Source organism: Centruroides vittatus, unplaced genomic scaffold (genome assembly GCF_030686945.1).
Source record: "Centruroides vittatus isolate TY-2023 unplaced genomic scaffold, ASM3068694v2 contig_476, whole genome shotgun sequence".
Taxonomy (NCBI): Eukaryota; Metazoa; Arthropoda; class Arachnida; order Scorpiones; family Buthidae; genus Centruroides; species Centruroides vittatus.
The window spans coordinates 483,377-508,280 of record NW_027122268.1 but is presented as its reverse complement, the minus strand read 5'-3'; the positions used below and the strand labels follow the sequence as shown (position 1 = coordinate 508,280).

The following is a 24,904-nucleotide window of genomic DNA, read 5'->3' as shown; positions in this document are numbered from 1 at the left end:
AGCAATTTCATTTGATATGTATACTTGTACGTAATAAAACCAATATACAAGGGAAATATCTCATAAAAATTTTTTGAACGAAGAAAATATTCAGTCGAATGTTCTCATTTATGATAGAGACGAATTTTAAGTTATTCAACATCATGAAAAAGATATTAAGAAATTTTGGATTGCTCTTTTCAGATTTTTCTCTTATTTTGAAAATTTAATAACATAGATATTTCTTTTTTGTAATAAGAGTTCATTTGCCTTATTCCACACCTATGTGATGTGCAAATGATTATAATTAAGAAAGAAATCTGTTAAATATTAAGTTTGATCACTTTTACAGTTATTTTCTATTAATATATCCAATCTTTTATAAAAATTTTGGAATAATGTTAAAATTCTTGTTAAAACTGTAGAGTATTTGTAACAAATCCAACAGAGTTATTACAAAAACAAACGACATAAACCCAATTATGATGACTAGTCATGAAGTAACTGGGGGCTGTCATAGTTTTGAGAAAAACACACGATATAACCCCTAGTTACAATACTACGACCATTAAACCTTTCTCTTATATATTACTATAGTTGTAGAGTACAGTACATACATTTAATTAATTTATTTAAATGTAAAGAATAATATGACAATGTATGTTTAAGTTAAAAATAAATTTATTTCCTCTTTTCTAATATAAATTATTTCACTTTTGACCCGTTTATTCAATCACACTAATAAAAAGAAATATGATATTAAACTTAAAATCGAATTATTGATTTTAAATTTGTTATAGGATCAGGTAATAAATGTTTTTAGTAACGTTAGCGGAATTAAATTCCTTTCTGCATAGAAAAAAAGATATAAAAATTAAACAAGAAAAATTATTATAAATAATTTATTGCGAACTTTTTAGCAATTAGATTTTTAAATTTATTATAAATTAAATAATAAAATAAAATGTAAGAAAAATGTTTTAATTAAAACTTTGTCATAATTTATCAGAACAATTAATTATTTATTTATGGACGAAAAAAATTCGTATAAACATTTTTAAAATGTTTACATTCATTAATTTTAAATGTAAAATAAAAACTAGAATGAAATATTAATGAAAATATTTTTAAACTATATATTAGCTTCATATTTTTATGTAGAGTCAAGCAGAGATTGTAAAATTTTGAATTATATTTCAAATATATATTTATTACAAATAACAAATTTTTTTTTGTTACCAGATAAGCTTTCAAGTAAATAAATCTTATCTGTAATAAGCAGTTTTGACAAAGTATATCGAGGACAAGCAAATCATCAATCGTATAAAATACATCTCGAACCATGAGAAAAGAAAGAAACAAAAGAACACATCACTTATCGAAAAAAAAACTAAATAAAATAGATAGTGTACAGTTAAAGAAGTGACTTCACTCAATTATTATTTGAAAAATTATTTAAAATAAATATTTCTGTTGGTTGTATTATTCTTATGTTTCTGCTTAAAGATACTTCTGCATTTATTATTATTAACTCTTAATATAAAATATTTTTAGTTAAATTCGAGTGATCAAAACTTATCTTGCGTATAGAGTCAGAATCGTATAGTGCACTTGCGGCTTTCCAGGTCAATATATACACAATCAAACTTCGATTTAGAGTCGCGATCTCTTCGACTCTGAAATTGGCACTAAATCGAGTGTGGCGATAAACCGAAGTTCCTCAAACGGTATATATAATAATTTACAGTAGTTCACACACAAGCTTGACTTTAAAAGCTTCGAAAGTCGTGTGATTTGGTTTTAACCACGTCGATTGTAATGCAAAATCGTACATTTAATATTTACAAGGAAGATCTGTACAAGTATTCACCAGGATGCTCTATTTATGTAAGCGCTTTATCGAGGTTTATCATTAGTAAATGCTATAAATATATGTACAAATTATGAACCAAATAACAATTTTGTGAGAATTTAATCTATTAATATTAATAAAATATTTAAACTTTCGTTGATCATTTTTGTAATTATTTGCTTTCTATTAGAAGAGTTTATGAGGTCCTTTTTTCTTACAGTGCTGGAGGCAGTGTTTTGAAAATGTCTTTATATGCATAATTTTATATTGAGATATTTAAATTTTCTTTGATAGAATTTGTTTCTACCGAACAGTTTTATTTAATAAAATATGATCTTGTTATGAAAAAAACTATATACGTTTTGTTCGAAAGTCATGCGGATTCTTCTTCTATCTACGTGTCTCTACATAAATTATTGAATAAATAAATAAATATATATATATATAACTTTAAAACTTTAAAATTTATTCATTTATTTACAATTTATTTTATGTAGAAATTATCAAAATTAGTTTTATAAATACTTTTCTATTAATGTTAAGTAATTACTTCTATATAATAATTTAGTCATATTCAATAATTGTTTAGAGGAATTTTGAAATTATAACATAATTTTGAATTTAAAGCAAATTTACAGTTAATTAAATTTTATTTAATAGTATTACTTTTTAATTATGATTAATATTCCAATAATTCATGTAAATAATGTAAATCATGTGAAAAATTAACATAAATTTCAAATACACTCAAATTTTATAATTGCAAAATTCATTTATTTTATTTCATTTCACTGTAAAGAACAGAGGGAAAAAAGCTTCATTAAAATATATAAAATTGGAATTAAATTAAATATTTTTAATAAACGTGGTCGATGTGGGTTTTATATCTTAAATTTTAATGGAAAAAAATATGTTTAAATATATATTTTTTCTATTTTAGAAACGGTAATAAATGAAGATAAGCAAGTTATTTTATCCATTGTGTTTTTATTATTGAAAGAAAAACCATCATAGTTCAATAAATAGTAAAATTAGAGTAGTTTCTTTTTATATTTTATATACTAAAATATTTCTAAATTTTATAATACGTGACTATTTTCAAATAATACCGAAATATACCAAAATGTATTACTTTAATAAGAAGGGAAGCTTTCTCAACAAATTTTGAGATTTTGCACTTCTACGTTGAGCTATAAACTCTAAATTAATGTGTAGGATATAAGAATTTTGACCTTTGAAACCCTATTATATATCCTTAATCTGTTATGACTATTTTCTCTTTACTTTATCTCCTTACTTTTCTTAAGAACCTCTATTTCTTTCCCATCAAGATATATTTTTCTCTTTTTTTATCTTCTATATCTTCTCATCCTATATCTTTATATAAAAGGATAACGCAAATATTTCTATAAAAATATATATATAAAAAAGTGTATAAAAACATATTTTTCTATATTCCATTCCATTCCATTTTAATTGAAAAAATAAATAAATATTTACAATATTTGCATATAAAAATAACGTAATTCAATCTTATTAATTCAATTTTTTTTGTGTGTGTTATTCCAAAGAGATTATTTAAAATGAAATGATTTAAATTAAAGCAGCTTCCATAAGTTTGAGTTTAAGAAATTGCATTTTTAATGAAAATTGCATTGAGGTTACTTAAGTGCTTTTTCTTATCTCTTCCTCCTCAGTAACAAAGTAATTTGTTCGGAATGGATAAAATGAAAGGAATCAAATCCATCCAACTTGAAATTAAACTATCTGAAAATTGATTCTCGATATTAAAAAAAAATCAAATATTCAAAAATGATTCATTTTGAAAATAGCAAAAGAGATAAGAAAGAACAGACAATTCTCTTTAAAATTCAGAAAGGAATAAGAAAACACTTTATATAAACGACAGTCACTTAAAATTTCTTCTTTCCCCCCTTTTTTTTTTCCTTGAAAATTTCTAAAAATCATATTCATCAGCACTTTTTAATGAAGTCGAACTCGAAAAGGAAAAGTACATTAAATATGAAATCTAATTTCGCGAAAAGTTCCATCAAGTTATTTTCTAAATAAATTTATTCACGCATTTTAACGGAGGAAAAAAAAATTATAATCTCCTTAATTAAAATTCCACAGCGGAATAAGGCATCGTGAGAATGTGAGCATTGATTAATATATTCATTAATAAGCACTTTTCTATTTTACATTACAAAAATCTGCCAGAAAATAGAGGCAAAAATATATATATACATTAGTGATTCTAACAACTTGTATGTGTTCATTAGATGTCTTTAACGATTTTCTTTAAGATAAAACAATTTTTTTTTAGAGAGAAAAAAATGAAACGGCAACAATTATTTTTCTACGTAAATTATTCTCTTTAAAGTACAATTAAATTTAGTTAATAGTATTTGAATCAAATACAAAAGTTCGCATCGAACTAAACTTGAACTCTGACTTCTTTCAAATTACTTTTTGTCTTCTTTTACCAAAGATCGAAGATGTCGATAAACACCTCTAACCTCTAGTAGTTAACTCCAATACCACATCGCGGACACACGACAGAAGAGTTATGTCTTCTCTGACCTACTAAACTATTTTTATACGAAAATTTATTTTTATTAATGAGTAAACATTGCAGTAATTTGTAAGAAGACCAAGATTAATGTGACAATAAATTTCCAGAGTCTCATTAGCACTTTATAACATTGGTAAAAACTATATATTTACCATGCAAACTGGACACGAAATTGAAACAGAATCGATCTGCACAATTACCGTCATGTTTATAACGTTTTATACACGTTAAAAATTGTTTTAGAATACGTATAGAGTATAAAAGTAAGTAAATCTTTTACTTAAATAGTTATTTACACTTACCTATAGGTATCACATCCGGTAAAGTAGACGTTGTTAATCCAGTCAAAGACAATAGACAGAGGAGCGTAAGTTTATCCATATTCTTGCTAGTTGGATAAGCACGTTGAGAACACCTGTGACTAACTCACCACCACAGATTGGAGAAATGAACAGCAATGGTCGGAGCCACATCCAGGTTGAAGCAGACACCAGGCACTCTGGCGGGATTTTCCTGTAACAATGGAATAATCCAAATGTAAAAGAGGGGTTCTCACCATTACTTAACAGTTATAAAAATCAAGAAAATGTTTCAATGTACTGGTTATTAACATAAAGATAACTTTAAATATTTTTTAATAAAATACATAAAGCTATTTATTTTAAGTTTTATTATTATTATTTTTTTAATTATAATTCTTTAAAGATAAAATTTGCCAAAAAATTTATCTTTATAAAATAAACTTCTCAAAGGACTTAATTAAATTTTTTGTTGTTCTCCTTCTACTTTTAATATTATAAAATTTATATTTTGTTAAAATTTCTCTCGAGTATGTTTAAATTTATTATCTTTCATTATTTTTTTATATTAAATGAATTTAATCGTTAAATAATGTAGCATGGAAAATTTGTAGAAAAATCCGTTTATATATAAATAATTTATAAAATAAAATTAATTGATTAATTAAATCAATTGTTCTTGTAAATAAAAATAAAATTTATTCGAATTTTAATAGTTATTTTCGTAAATATTCCAGATTAAACACATGCATATTCACTAATATTATTGGCAATCAACAAGGTATTAATAATTAAATTATTTTAGGTAAACTTCTGATGAAATTTTAAAATTATTTTAAAAATTGTATTATGTAAATATCTTTTAATAATTAATTATAATTTAAAATTCAAAATCTCCTAATTATACTAATATTAGAGAAAGTGATGTACTCAAGTTTATTTTAAGAATAAAGTTTGATAATCAATTTAATTAAAATAATTTCGAAAATGCTACTGAATAAACATGATTAAAAATAATTTGTTTATGATCTTATTAATTATTATTAACACTTTTTTATTAAAATAGAAATAAAACATTTATCAAATTCGCAATATTATAAAGTTAATGCATTAAAATTTTTATTTATAAATTTAAGTATTAAATTATAATTTATGTTCTTAACATTTGATTAGATTATAAAAATTAAATTATTGGTTAAGTATCTAATGAATTTATTAAAAGTTTAATTCAACTTTAAGCATACAACTCGTAATAAAATTTTATTTATTTACTTTTTTGTTCTTTTATACTAAAAATATTACTAATTTATATTGTAATATATATAAAAAAAGAGTTGTATTTTACAAAGAAATACGAACATTTTTCAAAAATATACATCCTGAACATATTATTTTAGTGGGAAGAATGTGATACTCAAACAGGTCAATAGTTGCGAAACAGATCCCATCTGTTATGGAGAACAATAAAGAGAATTTCTCAAAAGAATGCTATATATACTAGTATTTTCAATGTTTTTTTATAGTAAAAATTATTGAATTTTTCAAAAATATTCTATAAAATAAAATTAAATTTTATGAAATGCATACAAATGTATTCTGACATTGCGTGCAGCGTGTGTACTGTATAAGTATATCTTAATTCATAATTATATATTGTTAAATCATCATTTTATATGATTACAATTACATAAAATATTTACTTATTTTTTTAATATGTATAAAATTGAATGAATTTTTATTTTACTACGACTTTTACATAAGATTATTTCGAAGTTCTTTTTCTTATTATGAAAGAAATATATAAAAAAAATTAATTTATTTTTTTTATTGGATTTCTTTAAATTTTATTAGTTATTATTTATATAATAAACATCTTCAAAAGTATAATAATGTATTCAAATTCTTTTTGAGAAAATCTGTAAATTTACTTGTCATTCTAAATGTAATTTTAAGCAAATTCGTATTTATATGTTTATTTTTATTATTTTTTTAAGGAAAAATAAAAACATATGTACAAAAATCTTTTACATTTTAAAGTTTATTTAATAATTTAATTAGGTATAATGCAAAAATATTAAAAATTTTATACCTAAGAAAAATATTTGAAGAAAAACAAAGCTGTTGTTTGTAAGTTTGTTCATAATTTAAAAAGAAAAATATTTTCTAGATAAAAGTTGGAAACTTACACAGGAAAATAGAGGAGAATAAGAGTTACTAGTTCCCATCGGGTGTTTGTTCGTCCAAACAAAGGAAAAATTCAAGTAAATTTTAACGGTTTGGTGATTTTCTCTTTAGAAAAATAAAAGAGCAAAAATTTATTTCCCTGCTTTAATGTTAACTTTGTAAAAACATGCTGATTCTAAGTTTTACTTATCCTATTATCAACCTGCAAATTCTAGAAATAACTAAACTATTTGTTCTTTATACTTTCTAGATAAAAATATCGCTTGTTACCTTCAATATTTCCTTTAAAAACTTAATATATTCATGAGATTCAACACATAAATCAACAGTTTAGAGTTGAGTAATATAGATTTAACTTAGCCACATGGAAAGAAAAAATACATTTCTTTTTCCGAGGAGCACTCATTTAAAAAATTTTAAATCGAAACTTTGTCTTAGGACTATTGCTTTTCCGCATCCACAGACCAGATGAAATTTAGAGAAATTTAGAGAAATTTTCACGACACCTCGGCCATTCACTTTTAGAATAGATATAAATCTTGTTTTCAATCATTATTACATCATTATTAAGGCGAAGCTGGGCGAAGAACCTCCTAACACCAAAGGGGAGATTAAGTAACTTATAATTATTGATATTTGGGTAGTCCAGTATTATATTATATGAATTCGGCATCTTTCGTGACCGGATATCCTCCGCGTCCAGTACCAATGAATTCTCCATTACGCATCTAGTAAGCTGTCTACATAATTCTTCACTAATCTCCGAAAGGTGTATAATCGGCCCCATCGAGAATCCAAAATTATTGATTATTCTAGTCAGTTGACTTACCCAGTTCTTTCTCGATTCTGAACGTAATGATTTCCAGTATAATTGGTTCAAAAGGCTAAATAACAGCTGTCCGCTCTCTTACCTTCATTAAAAATTTTTACGCATCACTTAGCCAACATTGACGTCATTCTAAATCTATGCAATTCCAATCTCAGAATGCTTCCAGGGAATTTATAGTCCAGTAAAAATACTCTCCGTATGAACTTAGTTGAATCGTCTCTAACTTCTGATATTTTGGCAAACACCAAATAGGGGCTGCATAGCTTGTTGCGTTAACAATTACTGAAAACAATTTAAATTAAGTTTGAATGTTTTTCAATTTAATTTTTGAAAATAGCATTACTAAACTTCATATCAACTTATTTGCCTTGACCAGTGAGACCCTGACTTGTTTTTCAAAGGACAGCATAGGGGTCAAAATTAACCCTAAAAACTTTATATCATTGACTATTTTTAATTCCTCTTTATTAATATAAAATAATATGTTCTTCTTTGAAATCCTAGAACCATTTCTAAACACCATGATAGCCGATTTCTTCGGATTAATATTCAATTTTAATTTATTAAAATATAAAGTTGTTTGCTGAATTTTCCTCCGTAGAGCGGCAGCAGTGGGGGCGATTATCACAATATCGTCTGCATAAACAATGGAGTGAACTATATTAACATCAAATTCCAACCTCTCTATATCAACAGTCTGGCGACTCATAAAAAATATCTAATCTGAATTACTTCTTCCAGATTTAAATCATACGTAAAAATATTACCATCTTTTATGAAATAATCGTCTCTAACCTTTATTTTATGACCCTTAGCTTTTTCTTGACTTATCATTAAAGTTAATTTTTTCCTTCTGATCCTGGATCTCTTGCATAGATCTGCTATAAATAGAAACTTTCTCTTTCCTGTACCGGATAACTTTGACCTCTTTTTCCAAAACTCTCGCAAAATCGAGTTTCTCTCATAGCTAGAACTTAATAAAATTTTCACAATAGATTTATCTTCTCCATCTGACACACTGACCACACCATCAGGCAAACAGTCAGGTAATCCTAAGTCGTTCTTAATATAATAATTAATTTCATCCGTGAGATCGCTTGTCTTGAACGGAAAGTTCAGGACTATAATATTGTTCTTTACCTTCTCGTTTCTCAAAGAATCAATTTGAAACTCCAGCTTACCTTGCAGTTGTTTGCCAGACTTAACTATCTGGTCGAGGTCGATCACTCTCTGGACGGCTTTATCCAAATCCTCTCTCAATTCTCTATTCTCTTTCTTTAGTGATGTTACTTCTGCTTTTATCGTACTTAAATCTGATTTTAGCTGTACAAACTTTTCCTGAATCAACTCGTATATTCCTTTTAAAGTGTATTGAGTCTCTTCCGTTTCACATTCTTCTTTTTCCGCTGCCGATACAAAGTAGTCTTGAATATTTGAGTCTCTCACTATCCCACTTTTAGTTTTAGAAGGGGTTTCTACAATTTGTTCTTGTTCACCATTCTTCAGATTTGATAACTCATCTCCTCTCTCTAAGACTTTCGCGCTACCTTTCCGGGGTCTTCCACGCCTCTTACTTTGCATATCTGCACGATCAATCTCCTGAGGAGATCTAGCCAAAGGCCCGGGGTTAGACTCTATCCCCGCCATTTGCAATAAACACCTTATTAAACTTATTCTTAGAATATTTGTGTATTCGTGAACTTTCTGATACACCATATTCAATTACTTTCCACACTGCTACCGTAAAACGTCACTTCTAGCCTCAAAAATTTATTTCCACTGCTTTACACGTCTAACTTTGTAAAAACATGCTGATTCTAAGTTTTACTTATCCTATTATCAACCTGCAAATTCTAGAAATAACTAAACTATTTGTTCTTTATACTTTCTAGATAAAAATATCGCTTGTTACCTTCAATATTTCCTTTAAAAACTTAATATATTCATGAGATTCAACACATAAATCAACAGTTTAGAGTTGAGTAATATGGTAAAAATACTAAAAATATATTATATAAAATTTAATTATAACTAGATGATTAAATTAAATGTTTATATGTTAAATTTCATATTCGAGAAATCTCATAAACAAATAAATTTGTTGGAAAAATTAAAATGTTTTCTACTTGTTATAAATTAATATAATATTAAAAATTTTTACATGTTTTGGAATATGTAATGTAATAAATAAATTTAAATATTTACTGTAGAACTAAGTTACAATAGAATATTCAGAGAAAGTTAAGTAATTAATTAATTTAATTGAAAAACACCTTTCTGAAGTGTGTTAAATTTAATTTTTCTAATTCTTACAAACAAATTTTAAATGTAGTAATTAATTTTTTAATAATATATTCGTTTTTATTACACATAATTCAATTATTTAAACAATCTTCTAATTTATTTGTAAGTGTTGAATAGGTCCAGATTGGAATATTGAAGACACTCTGTATTAGCATCTCCATTCTAATATTTTATAGTTATACTTAATTTATGCTTTTATTATTTTTAGATAAAGTATATAAAAATTTACTATTTGTTAGATCTGGACCACCATTCAAATGGCTCGAAAGTTTAAAGAATCATAATAGGCCAAAAATGTCTGTGGTAGGATACAATAGATTAACGTTTCTCCTGAAATCTTGGCAATTCTTTGTTCAATCAGAAGATTCTGAGAATCGGCGACTTATTGCTTTCTTTTAGGATAATATGCGAAGAAATGTAGTGGCTTCACTGCATGCATTTCTTCACACGCAGTCTTTCTGCTTAAGGGAGTGATATTCAGAACTGGGGCTATGCATAAGTAGAAATATGACCACGTCTATGCTTAAAATGCAAAGATATATTACATTTTATTAATAATAATTAAAGCAAAATTAAATAGATATTTGTTAGCTTGATGAAATAAAAGATGCTAGTTTACTTCTTAAAATGAATTTTATTATTGAACGTTTCTTTAATAAATTCTCCGAAAAAATATTCATTATTTTATATCATTTACAATTGAATTCGAAGATTTATAAAAAAAATTCATTAATAATTTACTGTTGGAAATTTATTTACATTTTTATTTTAATATTTAACTATTCTACCTTCGCAATGACTAAAATATCATTATTTATTTTATTGACAATTTTAAATCTTTAGTATAGACTACTTGTTATTATAAGTAAATAAATAAGATGACCTTAAACTTAAATATTATTGAAAATTATTTTAAGAACGATTAACAGTTGCATCTGTAATTCAGTTCCTCAATTGACTTATTTTTGGATCGCCATGTCTATCAAATAAAATTGAATTAAACTATCCGCATTATCATAAAAAAAGGCATATTGTACACTTTTTATAATTCAAAACTTCATAAAATTTTATTAAAATGAATATCTTAAATCATACTTATTTTATTATTTTGAATGAAAGTGTATATATGATAATGTTATTTATTTATTTTGACATATTTAAGTTAATATTTTGGAAGGAATCTTTCCAAATTCCGGTGTAAACTTTTCAATGTCAAGTTTGCGATAGAATGTGGCCATCAAAAATTCTCTGAACTATGATTACAATTTTTATAGCAACTTTAGTATTCATATAACTGTTATGAGATCAATATAATATATAAAATTGAATTTTATCTATAAAATTTAAATAATTTCTATTTTAATATTTATAATATGTTAAATTTTTATATATAGCCTAATTTTATATGCATGTATATTTCTCTTAATTATATACAGTATGTTCTTTATGGGTAGAATTTTAATAACAAATTATTTAGAAAATGTAGATTAAATATTTTACATTATTTTAAGAACTAGTTACAAATTACTATTTGTAATTATTTTTAAAGCACTGAAGAATATTTAAGAATGTTTTATATTTAACTTATTGTTAGACTGATAGGAACAATTAAAAGATAAAAAAAAATAGTATGAATGTTTTAAGCCATTTATCCTGATGTGCATCACTTCATATTGAGGGAAAAAGAAGAAAGTGAGAGACAGAACAGAATGCTGTCTGATTACAGTCAAAAGGAGGACTATGTAATCAAACAGTACTCTATGGAAAGGGAAATATTAGGGGAATAGCATGCTCCCTACGAACCTGTGGACTGAGGAGGGTGGGAGAGAGCTACCATTTTAAATAATTAATATTCATTTACTTTTAAAGGTTTAGTATTAAATTAAAGAGTGTTACAAGAGGCAAAAACATTAAAATATCTTAATCTGAATAATATATAATATAATAAACATAAAATATTTATTGCTGCTTTTGTGGGTAAATAAAATATAAATGTCATTTTCATTATAATAGTCGTTTGAAGGCAAAAAACGTGTTAAAGTAATTACAGATTAGTGCATAATAACATATTAAATGTTTAAATTAAAAATTGAAATAAGTTTTTTAATAGTAAAAGTATCTTTTAAGCAGTAATTAAATAATATATGATAATAATTTAAATTTTTATGATATACAAAAATTGAAGTTTTGAAGGGGGAAAAAAACAATTAGTAAGTTGACTGTACTTATTATTTTCATAAAAATAGATAGAAAATTCTCTCTTTATTCTAATGATGCTGACAACTTGATTGATTTCATCTACACTGTATGATAGCGAGAACATTAACTTAACATGCCACAAACAGGGATGTAAAAGTTTAGTCAATTAATCAAGTTTTTGTTTTTTATTTCTGAATTAAATCGAAATAAACGATCGATTTTTTAATGAAAGTTGATTAAAAATTATAGGAAATTTTTTGTATAATTTATTCGGAAATTCTTATAAATGTCTTTTTTTAGACTAAGAAATGAATAATCAACTTTAAAAATTTTTTATATTTTAATTCTTTGAAGACTAAATCATTTAAGAAAAGTCATTAAAGAAATTTAAAATAAAATGATTTATTCATAGAAGTTATTTCTATTAAAATTTTGATTTTTGTCCAAAATTTTGATAAAAAGAAAATAAAATATATTTATAAAATGCATCAGATTTTCGTTCTAAATTAGAATTTGAAATGCTATTGTAAAATAAAATTTATTAATTTATAATTTAGTTAAAGAAGTTTCAATATTTTAAAACATAAAACATATCTTAACTTCAAAACTTAGAATAATCTAATGTAAATATTGTACTGTACTTTATTTCAACCCTCATTTTATTACCAATATAAAATGTTTGGTAGTAAATTATCTGATTGCCATCTGAACCCGAATGGCGATGCATTAAATAAAGATTCCACTATAAATCAATCATTAGAACCTCACTTCCTTCATCCTCCAACATAATTACAATCCATATTCTTTGAATGTAGCCATAGATCTTTGCATTTTTCTTTTTTCACTTATTATTACAGCATAAATTTAAAAATTATTTAGGAAAAAAAACATTTTTATTAAATTTTTATAGAAAAAAAAATCCGCATTTTCTGTATTAAACCGTTAGCACCGATAACCTCGGTATATACACTAGAATTTAAAATATCCTTCACCGAATATCAGATCCTCCCAAACCTTGTTAAGTTAAATCCTTAGCAAAGAAAATCGTTTCTTTTTTGTTTACAGTATATTTCTTTTAGGATTGATAAAAAAAGTACATTGTTTATTTTAAAACATCCCTTTATTCTTTTAAGGAAAAAAACAAAAGATACGAATTAAATTTTCAATTAAGATTAAGAAAAAATAATAATTATTATTATTATTAAATTTTTAAACTTTTTACTTTTCAATTAGCAATTTGTTTTCATAAAAGTTTAGTTAAAATTCTGTACATGCAATCTTGTTGTTTCATTCATTTCCTATGACAATTTATGACAACCACTTAATTCATCATCATTTATCAAAATTTCTCCAAGGAGCAAAAGGATTTAGATTTTGTTCTCACAGATAATTTCATTGATTGATGGATAAATAATATGAATATATAAAGTTTAAAATTTTAAGTAAAGATTTTTATCGATTTATTTATGATAAAATCATTCTTAGAATTTATATATATATATATATATTGATATATTCTTGATAAAATGTTTAGTAAAATTGTTCAGTTTATGTTTAATATATTGTAAATAAAATTATTTAAAATTTTCTCTGCATAATTTTGATGTAACGTTAAAAATTTTAATATTATTTTATATATTTCGATAAAAATTTTACATTTTTATTTATTAAAATTTATATTTTAAGTTTAGTTAAAAGTGGTTAAATATAATAGTAATAAAAAAATATTCCTTAATTTAGTAGAAGATAAAGGAGCAATTACTGTCAAAAATATAGTAGTTCAAAAAGAGTTCTTTGAAAGATTTTTAAAAATCCTTCAAGCAAGAGTTATTAATAGCATAGAAGATCTAGTAATATGCCTAGTAATTTGAAATTTTCTCATGTAAGAACTTAATCTATACATGAAGTTCTAGAAGATGCTACTGCTACTACTACTGTTATTTTTCATGATTAAAAGTGAATGTCAAAACCACGTTATTTAAACATTTTAAACAAAATTTTTAAACACATTTTTACTTACTTAATAATGTATCTTAATAGCTGTTGATGCTGTTATGAATAATAAAAACTGCAGTATATTAGTTAATATCACGAGTACGTAAGGTATTAAGTAATTAACATCATAGAACAGATATTTTTATGCGTGTATTTACTGGAAAATGTAACTCGTTTGTAAAGATTAAAAAATATATATTAATTATATAATAAATGGAAGCAAATATTAACTTAAATGAATTAATCCTAATTGTATTTTAATTAGAATGTATTTAACCAAAACTTAATGAAAATAAATAACAATAGTTGTCTCTAATATGGCCACCTGCTTTCTTTTATAATAAAAAACATGTATTTTGTTGGAAATATTTACATATTTTAATTATTTATACAAATATTTTTCTGTTTATTATCTCATATTTATCTTAAATATCTAATCATCAGAGTATATAAAAGCATTTGATTAATGTAATTCTCTTTAATTTGTTTCTAACTCAAATTAATTAAGTAATTTATTTGTGCATAAATTATAGTTTATTTATGATAATATCATTGTTAAATTTAAAATATGTTTATAAATTTTAATGAAAAAAATTATTTAATTGCCAATACTTTTGTTACTTTAAAATTTTCAAAGTGAAATAAGTGGCCTGTAACTTATTTAATTAATAAACTACGATTAGTCAAACAATAAATCAAACAAACTAATGAAATTTAATAATAATATTTTAATAAAATTAGTTTATATTTTTAAAATAAGTATTAAGAACAATTTATAAAATTATTATTATTACAACGCAACTTAAATACGTCATTGTTATAATAATAATATAAAAGTGATGTAAAAGTTAATATTTAAGTTAATTAATTTTTACAATTATGTGCCAAGTAGATTCCAAGGGTTTTCCAAATTAAACGTTAGTGGTTTGTGTTTAGAATGAAAATATTACTGTTTATTTTATAATTTTAGCATATTTACTATAGAAGAGGGAATTGAAAATGAACGAAACTGCTAACTACTACTGATAAAAATATAATTATTACTAGAAACATTTTGCTATAAAAGTGACTAGTACTTATATTAAATCTTGCTTTACTGTACAATTTCCTATCTTTCTCATTTTTATATTAAAATTACTGTTATATGAAATAAATTTTAATTAATTTTTTTAAATAAGTAACTTAATGGTAAAAAGTATATAAATTTTCTGTTTTGAATTCATTTAAATAATGATTTTTATCTTCTGTTCCTTACTAACATATCACTGGACAGGTCAGCTAAAGTGGTGAAGTCTGAATTGACTCGACTTGTCTAAGAAATTTTCAATGAATTGTCAGAGAAATTGTCAGATTATTCTCTCAGAAATTTTCAAAATAGCAAGAAGTGTGTTTGATAAATTCTGTTTCACCAAGACACGTCGGTTTCCACCTTTTACTACCTGAACGTCTCTATTGTAGACCTTTTTGAACCCCACGATGGGTAAGATAAAGAATTTCAGTTAAAATTTTTAAAAAATATCTAACACTTTCAGAAAAAAATGCACGTAAATTTATTATGAACATAAACATATTTTCATGTCAATAATTTATAAACATGTCGATTAATAAATTGTGTAATAAAAGATTTATGAGGAGTAATTATCTTTCGTCTTCATTTATTGGTATATCTTATACTAGAATAATTTATTATTTAAAGATTTTTCTTGTTAATTTAGTAGTTCTGGTTCAAAATGTTAAATCTAATTACAAGATTACTTAAAAATGTTTTTGATTAGTTAATTACTTTAATCATTTTACTTTATATGTTTAAATATTTTAATTAAATAACAAATTTTTTCTCATTTAATTAAAAATAATAATTTAATTTTTAAAAAAAATTTTTTCCTTGCTATGATCTTTATTTCAAACTTTTTATATTTAGTCGTAGTGTTAAATAAATTGAATAAACAATTTTATAAAAATTAATATATTTAAAATATTAGTTTAAAAGAAATTCTAATGATATTTACTTTTAAATTTAACTTGCATGAAACTATACTATTCAATAAGATATAAATAAAGAAAAACGACATAAATTTATTTTAAAACTTTTAAATTTTATAAAATTTTGTTTTAAAATAAATATTTTTTTAAAAAAAATTTAGAATATTTTTACAATTCTTAAAAATAGGATAACCTAATGTAAACACTTTAATGCTATTGTTTTTTTTTATAAAAGCTATTAAATTTAATAGCACATTTTAAACATTTCGTTTCATTTTTTCTCATTATTTTAAATTTAGTAATATTTTTTAAAAATTACGAAAAATTTTGAATATTAAAACAAAATAGACAAATCATAAATATAATTTATTTTTTAGAATTAAATTAGAGAGATTAAAAAATGAATTACAGAATATGAAGTTGAAGTTAATACAAATTTATAACATATTAGTTAATGATATAATAAGAATAATTAATTATAAAATTAATCCTTTTCTTCTTCATTGTTATTAATCTTAATTTAAGTGGAATTACTGCAGAGGATACGTTTCTCTGTTCTGCTTTATTCACTACCATGACATCGTTCAATCTTAACTCCTTCGTGTCCTATGCTACATAATCCCCCACTTTCTCTGCCTCTCTTTCCTAATACAGTATTAATAATTGTAACATTCTCCTCCTTCCATATAATTCCACTGCTTCTCGTGACATGGTCATACAAACTTACTCTTGACTCTCTAATCTTCATTGACAATCCTGCTTGCATAACGTCTCCAATCTTTTTTCCTTCTATCAATACCACATACCAGTTCTAGCATTCTCATCTCGGTAACATTAAGTTTATCTTTCCATCTTTTGATAAGAGGACATGTCTCTGTACTGTAAATAAGGACAGCCTAACTAAAATTCTATACAGTACGCTTATCAGCTTTATGCGAAACTTCTGATCATACTTGATATCTTCTGTCATTTAGCCTAACCCTCCTGAATCTTATTTTAAAGTCCTCTTCCAATTTCCAATTAATTATAAATTGAATTAAAATACTAAATTTTATATTAAAAAATTTTAAATTTTATTTTATGTTATTTTAATGAAAAAATTACTTCAAGTTATTACTTTATTACCTTAAATTTTTATTTATCTGATATCAATGAATAATTGATGATACGGATTTTTCTTATTTAATTCCTTTATAAATAGAGATTTAATTTATATAATTTAACTTTAATTTTTTATAAGAAATAAAAAGTTAAGATTTCAGATTTGTTTTTTGTAGTAAAAAATTAAGTAAGTGCATTATTAAATTTACAAGAAAATATCAAAAAAAAAGACAATTTCGTTGTGAAGATATTAAAAGCATTTCCATTTTTCTTATTTTGATTAAAAAGAAATAAAAAATCCAGCAATATGATAAAGCTCTTTACTGAAGATTCAAAAGGAAAGTTCATCTGGCTTTAAAAAAAAAGTTATATTATTATGAATATTTTAAAAAGAAATTTAAATTTAAAAAATTCTGCAATAAATTTTTCCTTCATAAAATTGTAATAAAAGTTAAGAATTTAATTAAAATTTATAAATATTGTCAATATAAATTCAAATATCGCGATTATTTAAACTTCTAAGAATATGATTTTACACAAAATATAATTACTTTATAAAATTAATGTTGTAAAATGATTAAAAAAATATATAATAAAAATAAACAAATAGAGAAAAATAGAATACAAAAAAGTTCAAGCGCTCGAAATTTTTTAAATTATAAAGTAATAATTTCAGACAGATAATGTCATGAGGGACATAAGATTATAGGTCTGGATGAACTGCTATAGATAAGTTTTAATGTGTATTAAATGTTTATTTATTTACTTTATATCTCAGAGGTACCTTGATTAGATCAATTAATTTTAAGCAAAATATTTACATGTCAAGAGAATTTTTTAAATAAATTTAAGTTAATTAAAATATACTTCGTTATGTAAAGACTAGATGATTGTAAATCGTAAAAAATATCGAAATTTTAACTGATTTTATGTTCGTGAGACATTAAATTATTTTTGTGAGTACGCGATATTTTACATTAAATTAAATTTCAGTATAAAATAATTCAACATAGTATTGGAGAAACAATGATTCAAGGAGTCATTTAGAAATGTTTTTAGATTTTTCACCCCTTTTGAATGTGATTACAATATAATGTTTAAGGCATGTCTTCTAAATACACACTTGCACACAATAGAAGGGTCTTGTCATTCGCCAAATGTGCTGCTCATCTATCTAGAAAAAAAAGGTTAAGCGGGTTAGGATAATTTCCTGTTACCTTTCATGCTTCGTCAGAGTCTAGTTTAGTCACTTTCAGAGTTCCTGTGAAAGCTCCAGAGCATCCCATACTCTAAATAATGAGGAAGAGGTCAGTCCATATCTGGTCTCGATTTTAATCTAATTCCTTTTCAGAGACTAAAAAAGGACAGAAAGGCAGACAGACGACAGTAGGAATGTATAGGTCTGCAATATAAAATTTGCAGCCCAATAACGTATTTTTAAATATAAAATCAAAATAGTTTACCAAACTGATTAAATATAATTTCGTCAACTTGAAAAAAATTTCACACGAAACTGAATAATAAAGATATACCTGTATTAATTAAAGTTTTTAAATATTTTAAAAGACTAAAATAGTTGAGAAAATTAAAAATATATATAAAATATTTATTTATATTATAAACTAGAAATAAATATTATGTATAAAATACAAGAAAAAAATAAAATTGAAGAATTTTTATAAATAAAAACATATGATAATCGTATAAAAATTACTGTCAATTTTTAGACCGAAAATTTTACTTATATTTTACGTAGATATAAGATTGATTGATGAGTTATATTTTATATATCTTAGTAAAAATACGAGCAAATTAATCTTTGAAATGGCATATAATCTTGACCATAAAATGGCAAAAACGATCTTTAAAATATAAAGTAGATTTTTACCTAAAACATGAGCAAAATATTTTATCAATCAACTTATCAGATGGCTAAAATATTCAGTTAAAGTGAATTTATTCCATATCATCAATTTATATTCTTCCATTTTTATGCTTTTTTGAAAAAATTTCTGTCTCAAATTTTTTGGAGCGAAAATTTTCTAAAAATTGCATAAAAACCATTTCCATCTGTACGATGTTTTATTCAAACTGTATGATAAAAAAAAATAGTATACTGAAGAAAAATGTTAATTAAATTCATACCGTAACTGAATTGTAGTGATTGATTTGTTAACGCAAAGTTACAGCCTATACTCGGCCATAATTTCACCATTACGAACAAGAGTGGTCCATATGTATAATCGAACAACATAGGCGAAAGTTGAAGATCTATTTATAGTTCTGAACTGATCTTATCCGGTTATTTTATAATTGTAATTTTTATATCTTACTGCATTGTTTCGCTATTATAACAGAACTTTCGGTCATTGTAACTATAGAAACAAGTTCAAAAGTTACGTAAAGTAACATTGTAGAATAAAGTAAAAAATGATGCAGCAAACAATAAAATATCTCTGTTTTTAAGAATTATAAGGAATTATAGAACTGATAGAAGTAATTAAGAGACAGTTTTTTACATTTAAGAAGATTTATCAAACTTTTAAGCCATATTTCAAATTAAATTTTCGAAGAAAAGTGAATAACAACACAGAGAATTTGACAATTATTTGAAAGTTTAAGCATTCAAATCTAAGTTAAATTATTAACTTTTTAAAATAGATATAGAATAAGTTTTTCTAATTATAAATTACCATAATTAAACTCTATAAAGGTTGGAGGATGTTAATATTAGTCCATAATAACTAATTAAATGTAATTAACGGTATGAAAATTTTAAAAATATATTTAATAAAAATCTTACATATTCGAATTTCAATACATAAGAGTGTCTTTAATTCAAAATTTTTATTTAATAAATATTGAGTTAAAATTTAAAAATATATATACATATACAAAAGCTTCTACTTTTTAAAGTCTAGATTTAAGTATAAAATATGTATTTAAGTAACTAAGTAATTAATTTTATATTTGAATTGAACATAGAAAATTAACTGATGATTGAAGACAACAGAGAATATCCTCAATTATATTTACTCACTGTAATGGGTTCAGAAGACAAATTATGGAGGACAGATGTCGTCTGGGTTATTTCTAGTTGAACAATCTTATTGATTTACTTAAGTTATCTCGTCTAACAAGAAGCTTTTCTAATCCATTCTGACATTATTACACTGAATATCATATTACATGCTGACAAGAAACGTAAAATAATTAGTAATGTGTTTAATAATATTGGCGAGTTAAAACCAATTGTAGTGTCTTTAAACACATTATAAGTTATTTAAATGACATAGTCTTATCAAATTCTTAACGTCTACAAACACGTATCGTATCCTTAAACATCAAATTCGTGTTCAAAATTTAATAGTTGAAATGATTTAATATTAGTAAATATACAATTAGCAGATTTCCTATTTTTTTTTTGTATCTTAATTGTATTTGTATCTTAATTTGAAATTTGTATCTTTAAAAGTCAAACTATGAACATAATTTAAATTTTTAATGTTTCTCTCAATAACTTTTGATGTTATTATATAATTAACCATATTTTTAGAATATAAAAAATATGAAAATATATTCGTTTATGTAATTAAACCGATTGTTATTTTATCTCCAGAATACAAACTGAGAGAAGAATACGCCTAAATTAGTATTATATTTTTTCTAATTAGAGGCAAAAGAATATTTACAAGTATTTTTGATTTATTAGAGATTTTTATAAATTTCGATATTACAACTACAAAAATTTATGCGTAATATCTCGACAATATTAATCATTTGATGAAATAGCAATAAATGCAAGCGACTTGTTATTTATCCATTATTTTTATTTCATTCTAAAATTTGTGGCAGACCAAATTGCATTTTATTAAATAATAGAATTACATTCATTCAATTGGGTCTTTTCTTATTTGTATCTTGGAATAAGCACTTGATAATTTAATAAATAAAATTACTACATTTTAGAAAGTTAAATACAGAACAGAAATTATTATTTTTTCCCTTAACACTATTCTATTATTACTATAAAAATAAATAAAAGCTATTTAACAGCAAAAATTTGAGTTGTTGCTATGATTAAACCTGATACTTACTTGTTAGCGTTGGATAATAGATATTATACTAATAATTAAAATGAAAGTAGAATCCAATGTTGAATAATTAAATGCATTATTAAATTACTTAAAATAATTGAAGATAGTTATCAATCAATCTATTCTTTACTGATATAGAAAATTTTTCACCTACCTAAGAGAGTTTAAGTAAAATGTGGAACAAAACTTTCCCCGGGTTAGACGATTAGAAATAAAATTCAAAACAAAAAATAACGTAAATTTACATATTTGTATAATTCCAAAAAACAAACTCAATATATTTTTAAGACTAAATATACGAAAGTAACTTACACAAAGCTCACATATTTGTATATTGTAGCCTTACAGAGAATTCTTATTGGGCTGCAATTTGAAAATTTTGTAGACCTATACATTTCCACTGTCTGTCTGTCTGTCCTTCCTTAATTTCGAGAATGGTGTTATATATAAAAGTTAAGAAAGGTTAGGGACAGGAGGACTTAATTAGCTATATGGAAACTTCCAACCTAGACCAGTAATCACGTGATTTCAATTCAAGCATTTCTCCTGAATGGAATTATATAGTTGACCGGCATGACTTCGTCGTTATCAGGAAACGTATGATGTACAGCGGCAAAACACTACTAATTTCAGATGAAAAGCATATATTTTAAATTAAATAAATTAAAAATATGTTTAAAAATTGCAGCCCGGCATTGTAACGATGTCACAATCAATAAATAATTACTGGAAGTACTGGAAGAAACACACACACACACACACACACACACATATATATATATATATATATATATAAAGGTCAAGAGAGAATTAGTGTCTCGATTCTTGCTATTTATTGTTTTTTAAATTCTATTTTTTCGATTTAGATTTGTATTATGAAAGTACAGTAGAGCATCGATTATCCGACTTAATTGGGGACTGGGGTTGGTCGGATAACTGAAAAGTCGGATAACCGAAAAGTATAAAAAAAAGTACATTATTAGTATAGTGTATTAGGCCTGGTTTAAATACCAGCCTCCCTTCATGGTCGAGCCAGTGCTGCCAGCTAAAACATGCAAAAATTTAACAAAAATAATATTAAAGTAGCCAAGACATAACCAAATATTTTAGCGCCACATCACTAGCGGGCATTTGAATTTGCCGACTAGAACGCGGTCGGTTAACCGATAATTCGGTTAATCGGGGAGTCGGATAATCGATGCTCTACTGTATATTTTCAATTCTTCAAATTAAACTAAAGTTAAATGTCTGCTATAATAAGATAATTTCTTTGTTTCCAACCCCTAATAAAGAATATCAAGAACCGAAATCGATATATATCAAATTGAATTAAAAATATAGTTTCACAATAAAAATTAAAACGAAAAACTAGAATTTAAAGAACAATGAATAGCAAGAATGGAAGATCGAGACACTAATTCGCTCTTGACCTTTTGTACACTGTTTTGCATTCACCACAAGCTTATAAGCTGCCAATACAGAGTAATAAGATTTATGTAGGATAACAGATGCACAGCATTAAATCGGGCAATGTTACACTGCCACAAAACCACTTTTAAAAATAGGATTTGAATCTTCTCAACTTTATTTAAAAATTTTGTAGATAAAAACAACTGTTTAAACATAGAAAAGAAAAAAAAATTATATTTAAGCTATATTGATTATTTTTAGAAGCGAAAATAACTAAATCATATTGTTATTCACCTGATTGGAAAGAAAAATTACTTGGAGTTATATTATATATATATATATATATTAAATGCAAACTATTGATAACAATAGTTTATCAATAATCATCATAAACATAAACTATTGGTATAGGAAACTCTTTCTGTAATTCAAGTTAATTATTTAATATATAAATAGCCTATATCTATAGGCTATATAAATAGCCAAAATCTAACAAATAAACCAATACTATAACAAATGTTTTTCTTTATGTTTTTGGTTTTTCGCGGGGGGGGACGACTGACATGTGTTAGCTAAAGGTTATTACACATTAAATATTGGGTTTCTATGTTATTTTTTTAAAATAAAATTTATATTTTTAATATTTAATTTAAAAAATGGAGAATGATGCGCGATGCTGTGTAAACTAATAACGAAAATGATAAAATATTACTTTTAATTTTGCTAGCATCCCTTCCAACCAACAAAAATTTAATTAAAAAGTGAATATACTGTTTCTTGTTGAAAAAAGTCGTACACTTATATGCAATATTTTTTTCATTTTCAACAATTTCCTACATATAAAAAGGTCATATTTAGTCGAAATTAATTAATAATAAACCAAAAAATATTTAAGACTTAATTTTCAACTTTGACTAGAATAATAGGGTTATTCAGAAAGTTATTATTATTATTATTATATGAAAATTAACATTATTAAGTAACGAAACTAATTAATGTTACTTTCAAAATTTGGAATTATAAGCTAAACTTTACGAATTACCGATTACTAGAAATAAAATTAAATAAACGTAGATTACTTATAAACAATTATTAAATTATTTAAATAAAAACTTTTCTGAATTGCTTGAGTTTAAACTTAGATTCGTAAATCATTTTTTAATTATTTTTTTAAGCAATAAAAAATGTAAAATTTCTTTTAAATTTTTTTTAAAGAAAAAGGAGAAAAATATATATTTTTTTCTTTAATATGAAAAAATAATTCATATTCTGAATGGGATGAAATATTTTATCATCTGTACTTCAATCCTCAGGGATAATGTTTCGTATCTTTTCATATGAAAAGAAGTAACTTTTTCTCTATTTACGAAAAAAGAATTTTTCATTTTTAATATATTTAAGTAAACTTTAAATAAAAATAAAATAACACTTTTTATATAATCGATTTTTTTTATTTTTTAACGATTTTTTTTTCCTGTATTCAATTTATACTTATTTCAAAAATCCGAAGATAAGCGTCAACAGGAGAAAATCTTTATTTTATTTTATTTTATTTGTAATTATATTTCAGTATATAAATCTTTAACCTATAGGAACTAAAGTAATTGGAGTACCAGTTAAAAGCTTTAGTAATTACCTCTCATGAACATTCTTGGAAATTATTCTGCTGAGAACCATTAATTTTCTTTTTTCTTCCTTTTCCCCCCTCTCTGAAAGAAGTGGAAATCTATGATCACGACTCATTTTTTATTATTTTGAGTTAAATAAAAAGCTTTAAAAAGAAATTATACCGTTCTCCGTACAGATTATTGACTAAAATATTTTCCAATTTTATAGATTTTTAATAAATAAATCTTTAAAACTTTTAGTATTAGACGAAGATATTCATTATGTAAAATTGGATATAAAATTAACAATTTATGAAATATAGAGTGAAATTAAAATTTAAATATTATAATATATTTCTTTTATGAATGTGAGCTGTCAAAGTGTTGTAATCATACAAATTTCAATAAAAATAAAGCGTTATAAATTGCTATAACGTGAAGCTTAGAATCAATCGTAAATGTCAAAGTGCAGGAATCAAATGAACATCTG

The 24,904-nt window shown here is 24.1% G+C and overlaps 1 protein-coding gene across 1 annotated transcript in view; it reads right to left on the bottom strand.

The window, feature by feature from the left end:
* LOC136977826 (glutamate receptor ionotropic, kainate 2-like) overlaps positions 1-24,516 on the bottom strand; it is a 42,490-nt gene extending 17,974 nt beyond the window's left edge. Inside the window, exons 1-2 of the mRNA XM_067273406.1 lie at positions 24,444-24,516; positions 4,709-4,919 (exon numbers count right to left, since the gene is read on the bottom strand). Coding sequence (XP_067129507.1) covers positions 4,709-4,787 — 79 coding nt within the window. The 5' untranslated portion in view covers positions 4,788-4,919; positions 24,444-24,516. The remainder of the gene's footprint in view (positions 1-4,708; positions 4,920-24,443) is intronic.
* Between the last annotated feature and the right edge of the window lie 388 nt (positions 24,517-24,904).